The sequence below is a fragment of the Echinops telfairi genome, unplaced genomic scaffold (assembly GCF_000313985.2).
Source record: "Echinops telfairi isolate 266 unplaced genomic scaffold, ASM31398v2 ScPeMD7_3533;HRSCAF=4204_0, whole genome shotgun sequence".
Taxonomy (NCBI): domain Eukaryota; kingdom Metazoa; phylum Chordata; class Mammalia; order Afrosoricida; family Tenrecidae; genus Echinops; species Echinops telfairi.
In genome coordinates, this window is record NW_022107431.1 from 36,146,369 (window position 1) to 36,154,760 (window position 8,392).

Here is an 8,392-nt window from a genome sequence, read left to right on the forward strand (position 1 = left end):
GGGCGGGCGGCCGGAGGATGCCCCCGGGGACAAAGCCACCCCAGGCGCCGCGCACCGGGCGGGCGGGCGGAAAGCGCCTCGGCGCGGCGACTCTCACTTCCTACCAGGCAGGCTCCACGAGAAGGGTGGAAAATTACTCCCGCCTCGCCCCTCCGCGGGCGCTTTCCCTCGCCCCTTTCCGGGAGCTGATGGAGGTCGACCGCAGCCCAGCGCTCGGCTCACCCCCCCGCCGCCTCGGCGCCCTCGCGCCCCCGCCCGGGGTCGGCCGGACGCGGACTGCACGCGGGGCTGGCCGTTCTGGGCGTGGCCATGAGCGTGCCAACCAATGCCGCTTCTTCCTTGTTACGCGGGCCCCGCCCCCTGGCGGCGCAGTGTTTATAAGTCGGCCGCCGGGCCAGTTCGCAGTGGTGATTGAGCCGGTCTTCTCTCCAGCACCTCTCTCTTTTCTCTTTCCGCGGCGATGACTGTGAAAACCGAGGCTGCTAAGGGCACCCTCACTTACTCCAGAATGAGGGGAATGGTAGCAATTCTCATCGGTGAGTGCAGGGCTGAGACTCGACCTGTAGGCGCTAGAAGCGCAATTTTGTTGAAGGTCCCAGATCAGATTACTGGGTGTACTTTCTGATATAGTGAAGCTTCAAACGCTGACTTATTTTCTTTAATTCACAGCTTTCATGAAACAGAGGAGGATGGGTCTGAACGACTTTATTCAGAAGATTGCCAACAACTCCTATGCTTGCAAACAGTAAGTTTGGTGGATTTAGGGGAATTTTTTAAAAGGGTATAGTTTGTTAACAGGGCACACGCTCATGAATGAGTATGTTGACCGGAGAGCTGTATTAGGAAAGAGAATCTTTTTTCGTTAGATTGTATGTGTTTTGAACATTTCAAACGTCAAGGAAAACTTGATTTGGCCTTGTAAGGTACATGTTTTCCTGTTTGCCTAGTTTACATCCTCTCTCAACACAGAGCTGGCAGCGCTGTGGTTATGTGTTGGGCTGCTGCCTTTGCAAGGTCGGCTGTTCTAAGCCACCAGCTGCTCCGCGGGAGACACGGAGTTTCCTGCTCTTACAGAGCTAGTCTTGGAAACCCAGGGGCAGTTCGACTGGCCCCAACGGGGTCGCTGTGAGGTGGCCTCGACTTGCTGGCAGTTTTTCTTTTCTTTTTCTCAACGAAGAGCAGCCCTAACTTCTGTTTTAAGGGTTATTTGACTTCGCTTTTTAAAAAAAATAAACTGGGTAACTTAGTTGAATTTCTTAAACGGCCTGAATTCGCAGGGGAAAATGTAAGCCTGCAACTCACTATTGATATGAATGTGCCCCCTGGTGGCAAGTTACAGGAACCTAAACGACTTTTTTTTCCCTCCCTCTTGCAGCCCCGAAGTGCAGTCTATTTTGAAAATCTCCCAACCTCAAGAGCCAGAGCTTATGAATGCCAACCCTTCACCTCCGGTTAGTGCTCTCTCTGCTTGTGATGCACCTGGGGAGGGGAACTGTATCGTGAGTCAGATGGCATTCCTGCATCATGAGTTAAATGAGCATTTAAGAAATTAGTATCAAACCAGGAATGCTTTATTAGTTCATAGCATAACAAATGACCTCAGTATTGAGTCTGGAGAACATATTTTTTAAGAGGCATAGTTCATAAATAAAAATTGTATGTGCTTCTACTAACCTGACTGTACGGTTCCCCGTACTCTCATGCAATACTAATTTGTATGGATTTGAAAAGTAGCTTTTGAGGATGATACTTAGAGAGAGCACTACTTGGTGACTTGCCTCTGCCAATTGTGGGGGAAACAAACCTTCCTAAGACATGTGCTTGTTATAGGCAGATCTGTATTTGAAGCTTGGATATTTATTAAAAGAAAACTTTCTTTTCTAGCCCAGCCCATCTCAGCAAATCAACCTTGGCCCATCATCCAATCCTCATGCAAAACCATCAGACTTCCACTTCTTGAAAGTCATTGGGAAAGGCAGTTTTGGCAAGGTAATTTCAAGGACAAAGACACTCCCAATCATTGTCTTTCATGACTGTGATTTGGCCACTCTCCTCTCGTGCTGTGAATAACAAAATGACACTTGGATGTTGTCATTTCAGGTTCTGCTAGCGAGACACAAGGCAGAAGAAGCATTCTATGCCGTCAAGGTTTTGCAGAAGAAAGCAATCCTGAAAAAGAAGGAGGTAGGAGACAGCTCCCTGGCGTGAGCTTGGTGATGGACTCCCCGCCAGGAGTCTTTCCTTTGGGTTTTGGGTGCCAGTTTGAGAATTCCCACTCAAGTCTTAATCGTCTTTTTTTGTCTGCCCTTTAGGAGAAGCACATCATGTCAGAGCGGAATGTTCTGCTGAAGAACGTGAAACACCCTTTCCTCGTGGGTCTTCATTTTTCTTTCCAGACTGCCGACAAGCTGTATTTTGTCCTGGACTACATCAATGGTGGAGAGGTGAGCTGAGGGAAAGGGAGCTAAAGGAGAAGATCTTGTCCATCAAAGACAGTGAGGGGGCCAAAGTGATCAGAATTAGCATTTCCACTAGCCTGCCAGGCATTCAGTAGTTAATGGACTGGTGAGGGCCACTTCCTTCGGCAATTGTTCTCTTTAGCTATCTGTGTATGTTGAGACTAATTAAAGGCATTGGTAGCAGCAGGCTTTGGCAACCCAGGTGAACTTTGTTTTGTCTCCTTGTAGCTGTTCTACCACCTCCAGAGGGAGCGCTGCTTCCTGGAACCACGAGCGCGTTTCTATGCTGCTGAGATAGCCAGTGCCTTGGGTTACCTGCACTCTCTGAACATCGTTTATAGGTGAGCAGGACAACTCCTCAGGGTACCTCCCTGTGGGGGTCAGGAGAGGTGGGGATGGGGGGCAGGGGGAGGACACAGCCCTAGCCTTTGGTGAAGCCTTAAAAGAATTTGTTGATATGCAACTTGGGTCACCTAACACCGGGCTTGACTGTGGCCACTAGGGACCCAGCCAACCAGGATTGTCCCTGATCCAGAGTAGATTAGCTGAACAAGGACTCCCATTTTTGTGCACTGTACAGCCTGCGTGGATTTCACATGCTCCTAATACCCCGAGCAATTAGGTTTACAAAGGGTTTCTTATGAAGTGGAATTAATCTATTAAAATCTTGTCCCTTTTTTTGGTACAGAGACTTAAAACCAGAGAATATTTTGCTGGACTCACAGGGACACATTGTCCTGACTGACTTTGGGCTCTGCAAGGAGAACATTGAACACAACGGGACGACATCCACCTTCTGCGGCACCCCTGAGGTAGGAGCCAGGAGCCCGTCTCTCGTGCAATCACTCATGCAGATTTCCCTCAGGTTTCTGAGGGTGACTCAGTGCAAGGAGACTCTGTTGGCTGTTTTGATACAAGTTCCAAAGCCTTGTGCTGCTCTCAGGAAAATGAGCCGTTTTCGAAATCCCCAGTAAAGATTTGTGTGGCCGCCCCATAAATATCAGTACACATAGGCAGCCAGCCAGGCTCCCACAGGCCCACAGTGCTCTCATGAAGAAATCATCTAACATGCACCCTCCAGGTTGACCCCCAGGTCTCCCACCCTTTCAAAGTAATGCCTGGTCCTGGGGGGGCGGCCCCTGGCTTCAGCACTCTAACCTCCGTTCCCCTGGTCTCTTTCAGTATCTGGCTCCAGAAGTGCTTCATAAGCAGCCTTATGACAGGACCGTGGACTGGTGGTGCCTGGGGGCCGTTTTGTACGAGATGCTGTATGGCTTGGTGAGTAGTACATGGGAGCTGTGGATCCTTGCCGCCCGTACCTCCCCCCGCTACCCAGAGCACTGACTTCATACAGTCCAGGGTTCGCAGCCAGGCAGACCTAGTTGCAACCAATTCATTATACCTCAGCCTTATCAGTAACCTAACCAGAAGCCAAGAACTCAAACCAAACTATCTGCCCTTAAGGCTATTCTGACTCAGCAATCATATAGGACAGGGTAGAACTGCCCCTGGGAATTTCCGAGACTAACTCTTTATAGGCGTCAATGCTGCCCCTGGCCTTCTGCAACCCGAAAGTCTTAAAGGAGACCAATTGTTTTGGGTTTTGTTTTGTCTTTTCCCCCAATGTTTCAAAGTAAACTCTGACCTAGTGGGATTTTCATTTGTCAGTTCACATTTTACTCAAGACCAGGCTCATTTTAAGTAATGGTGACAGCCCAGGCTTGGCTAACTTAAACCCACTTTTGAGGGTTGAAAAATCCAAGAGGGGAAAAAAAAAGACCGGGTAGACTGCTCTTTTTCTCAAATCCAGCACCATAAGTATAGCTTAATCTTTTACCCTGTGGATTTCAGATGCTGTATAAAACTTTCGAAAAAGTATTAAGGATTTTTCCCTTCCCTTTTCAGCCTCCCTTTTACAGCCGAAACACTGCTGAGATGTATGACAACATTCTGAACAAGCCCCTCCAGTTGAAGCCAAATATCACGAACTCCGCGCGACACCTGCTGGAGGGCCTTCTGCAGAAGGACAGGACCAGGAGGCTGGGCGCCAAGGATGACTTTGTGAGTTGGCCTCTTTTTCCTTCCTGTTCTCGTGGGCTGTCTGGGAAGTACGCAGAGACTTTACTGCCCCGATTGAATTTCGCCTGGCTAACTTAATCTCATGTTTCTTCTCAACAGATGGAGATTAAGAATCATGTGTTCTTCTCCCTAATTAACTGGGATGATCTCACTAATAAGAAGATTACGCCCCCTTTTAACCCAAATGTGGTAAGTTACCGGTCTCCTCTAAGTAAAGTGAGGCACAAAAGACATCCCTTGTTAGATGGTGAGGGAGGTGACCACTCAGGGAATAAATTGGTATCTAGTTTAGTCTTAGATCCATTCATTTCTTGGGCTCGCGGGGAAGAACAAGGGATGTTCCCACAAAAAGCACATACATTTTGAAACAGCAGAATAGAAACTAATTTACTGCCATGGAGTTAAGTAACCACCCCACCAGAAAAAAAGTTGGCACTATTGTTACACTATATGGATTTTAAGTTTTGTAGCAGTCCCTGGGGTGGTGCAGTTTGCTCCGAACTGCTAACCTAAAGGCTGACAGTTCAAAGCCACCCAGTGGTACTAAGGAAGAAAGGTCGGTGACCTGTTCGCATAAAATGTGACAGCCAAGATAATCCTGCTGGAGCAGCTCCGCTCTGTTGTAGCACACGGGGTGACCATGAGTCGGAATCGACTTGGTGCCAACAGACGTGGATCTGGAGGGGTGGTTGGTGCTTGAAAGAGTGGAGAGTGGATTCCCCCAGAAGTATCCTTAAGATTTGAGCTCCCTTATGTAAAACCACCCTGAATCGGAATTAATGACAGCGGCTGGTCTGAGCCCGGCATGAAATCTGACCACATGTTCTCCCTTTGGCAACAGAGCGGGCCCAGCGACCTGCGGCACTTTGACCCCGAGTTCACCGAAGAGCCCGTCCCCAACTCCATCGGCAGATCCCCCGACAGCATCCTCATCACAGCCAGTGTCAAGGAAGCAGCCGAGGCGTTCCTGGGCTTCTCGTATGCACCCCCCATGGACTCTTTCCTCTGAGCAGCCCTCAGTGACTTCTGAAGGATTCTCTGTGATCCTGAAGGTTTCAGTTAGCCTCCTGGTAGAGCTGCCAGCTGACAGGCCATTTTAAAGGAGGATTTGCACATCTCTGGAAGCTGGGAGATTGGCACTGCACACTTTGCTGGAAGCTTTTCGAAGAGCACACCCTCCTTCCAGTGAGCGGAGGTTTCCATGGCCCTCTCTCTCTCCCTCTTCCTTCCAACGTGGTGCTATCTCAGAGAAGCAGTAGGGCGAGCCCCCGGGCCAGGGAGCCCCGGAGGCTTTTCAGAGGAAGGCTCTTCCGAAGGGCTGTCCGGGCCGCGATGCTGATGACTATGAAATGTGCCTTTTCTGATGAGATCATGTTAGCTCCAAAGCTTTTCCTATCACAGAGCGGTCCGGCTCCTATCTTCCCTCACGGGGTCTGCTGTACTAGCGGCGCCGTAGAGTGGTGTGCTTGTTCACAGGTAGGTTGCGTTCTAAGCATCAATGTGACACTTGCAAGACACTACAACGTGGGACATTGTTTCTTCCATATTTGGAAGCTAAATCTATGTGTAGACTGCTTTTGTTTCATTTCGTTTTTGTAAAATATACTTAAGAACTAAAATTTATGGAAACAGTCTTGCGATGACTTGTACCCAGATGCTTACAGAAAGCATTGCTGCTACGAATATTTCTATTTTCAGAAGGGTTTTTATGGACCAATGCCCAGCTGTCGGTCGAAGAGGTTGGTGTTTTCATTGTTTAAAATGTCACCTGTAAGATGGGCATTATTTATGGTTGTTTTTTTCATTCCTGATCATTGTATGTGTTGTATAAAAAAGATAGTCTGTACATTGGGTTATATAACATTAGAATATTTAAACTTACATATTTGTATTGTAATCCACTATTTTAATGTACTGTAATTAACATGGTTATAAAATGTACAATCCTCCCTCCCCAATCACACAACTTTTTTGGCGTGTGATGAACCAATTTTGGTTTGCAATAAAACCTGGAAACATATTTATAAAGTTGGTGTCATGTGCTACTTTGAGACACAGCTCGGAGACTTGGCTGGTCCCATCCCAGACCAGAGCAATAAAGACGGGGTCGAAATAAAGCGAGTCACACTACCTTTTAAAATTTTTCCTGGTGGGTAAAACATTGCATTTGCCCTATACTGGGTGCAACCATCTGATCAACAAGTTGGAGATTTTGTGAGCTGGGCCAAACTGACAGGAGGAAATGTGAGCACACACGGATGGAGATGAAGTGCTGATTGCCTTGCTCGCTCACTCACTCACCCAGAGCTACCACCAACCCTCCCTGTGTGGCTCTACAGAGAGCAGCGAAATGAGGTGCTCCTGTAGTTGGGTAAAGGGGTGTACTTGGGTCCAGTTACAATTTAATGAAACTAAGGATACTGCTGTCATTGACTGATAGTTGACTTCCAGGATCAGTGACTTCTGATTCCAGAAGAACGCACACCCAATGACATCGGTCCATGCAGTGCTGCTATATATAAGGGTTTACAAGGCTTTAACCCTTGATGTGAGCAGATAGCTCCGCCTCCTCTGAGGAGCACCAGGTGGACTTGAACCACCTGCCTTGCGGTTAACAGTCTGACAATCAGTGGAAGGTACCACTAGGGATCCTTGAAGAGGACTATAGGATGGGCCCAAATACTGCCCACGTGCCAGAACTTAACAGTGTTTTGTGGTGTTGGTCATCTGAACAAATCCTTTTCAATTTACCTATCTTCTAAGGACAGCCATGAAATAAGTAATGTTCCTTCCATCTATCCCCTGCCCTGTGAAGTTGGACAGTTTGGCTTGTCTTAAGTAACAGGTAAGTCTCAACAGATTTGAGTGCCTGGCTCTAGCCTGAGGGCTGAGATGATAGCAGTGAGCCAAGGGGACAAAACTGCCCTTTCAATGCCTTCTTGAAGGATGGGGAAAACAGATGGTTTTTAAATAAAATCAGTTTGTTTAAATGGAAATCAAGAGAGTACTCTGGACATTTAGGAGAATGTCACTAAAAAGGTTAAAAATGTTTATCATAAATAGATATGCTCCCTCAAAATTGTGTTGGTGGGGTTTTAATTAGCACCTACCAAGCTAAATGGAGTCCAGCACTGGCTGGAGAAAGAATCTCCCAGGAGCACAGCCCTACAGTAAGTACACAGCATGCCATGCCCCCAGAGGCCTCTGAGTCTGACACGTAGGAACCTTGTTTAGAGCTAGCTCATCCACTGGAATATCTACTAGCAGAGACGTTTGATAGATCCGCATCTTGAGCCAAGATTGTTTGGTTTTCAATGTTCTAAGTCTTTCTCCCAATGCCTGTCTGCCCTTTGTTGTGCTGTGGCAGCATACACCTTGTCGGGATTCTAGAAGCTGTGCCAGCAAGGTCAACCCTGATGGACCAGTTGTAGCAGAGCTTCCAGACTGACAGACTAGAAAGAAAGATTTGGTGCACTATTTCCAAAAATTCAGCTAATAAAAATCCTATGACCTACCACCAAATATTGTCCAAGGAGCCTGGAGTGCTATTGGACAGCTAACCTGAAGGTCGGTGATTCAAACCCAGCAGCCACTCACAGGGAGCAACGAGGTTTTCGGCTATTGGCTCTTATAAAGACTCATGACCTGAGAAACCCTACACAGGATCCCTACAAACCCAAATAAGAGCCCTGGTGAAACCCCACAAAGGATTGCTCTGAGCTGGAAGACCACCCCTGGGGGTATAGTGAGTTACTTATCGGACTGCTAACCATATAATGTCAGGAGTTGAAAACCACCAGCTGCTCCAAGGGAGAAAGATGAGGCTTTCTGCTTCCAGAAAGAGTGACAGTCTC

At 47.8% G+C, this 8,392-nt stretch overlaps 1 protein-coding gene across 3 annotated transcripts in view; it reads left to right on the top strand.

The window, feature by feature from the left end:
• The window catches only part of SGK1 (serum/glucocorticoid regulated kinase 1), a 133,903-nt gene extending 127,345 nt beyond the window's left edge, over positions 1-6,558 (top strand). For 2 of the 3 annotated variants that reach the window (XM_004701984.2, XM_004701985.2), the window contains 11 exons: positions 670-745; positions 1,376-1,451; positions 1,885-1,989; positions 2,101-2,184; positions 2,313-2,444; positions 2,688-2,800; positions 3,148-3,271; positions 3,642-3,737; positions 4,365-4,520; positions 4,638-4,727; positions 5,380-6,558. In XM_004701984.2, the coding sequence (XP_004702041.1) occupies positions 670-745; positions 1,376-1,451; positions 1,885-1,989; positions 2,101-2,184; positions 2,313-2,444; positions 2,688-2,800; positions 3,148-3,271; positions 3,642-3,737; positions 4,365-4,520; positions 4,638-4,727; positions 5,380-5,547 (1,220 nt within the window). In that variant the 3' untranslated portion in view covers positions 5,548-6,558. Of the gene's footprint in view, positions 1-408; positions 537-669; positions 746-1,375; positions 1,452-1,884; positions 1,990-2,100; positions 2,185-2,312; positions 2,445-2,687; positions 2,801-3,147; positions 3,272-3,641; positions 3,738-4,364; positions 4,521-4,637; positions 4,728-5,379 lie in introns of those variants that run through there. The other variant, XM_004701986.2, reaches the window with a different exon arrangement.
• Positions 6,559-8,392: the final 1,834 nt, after the last annotated feature.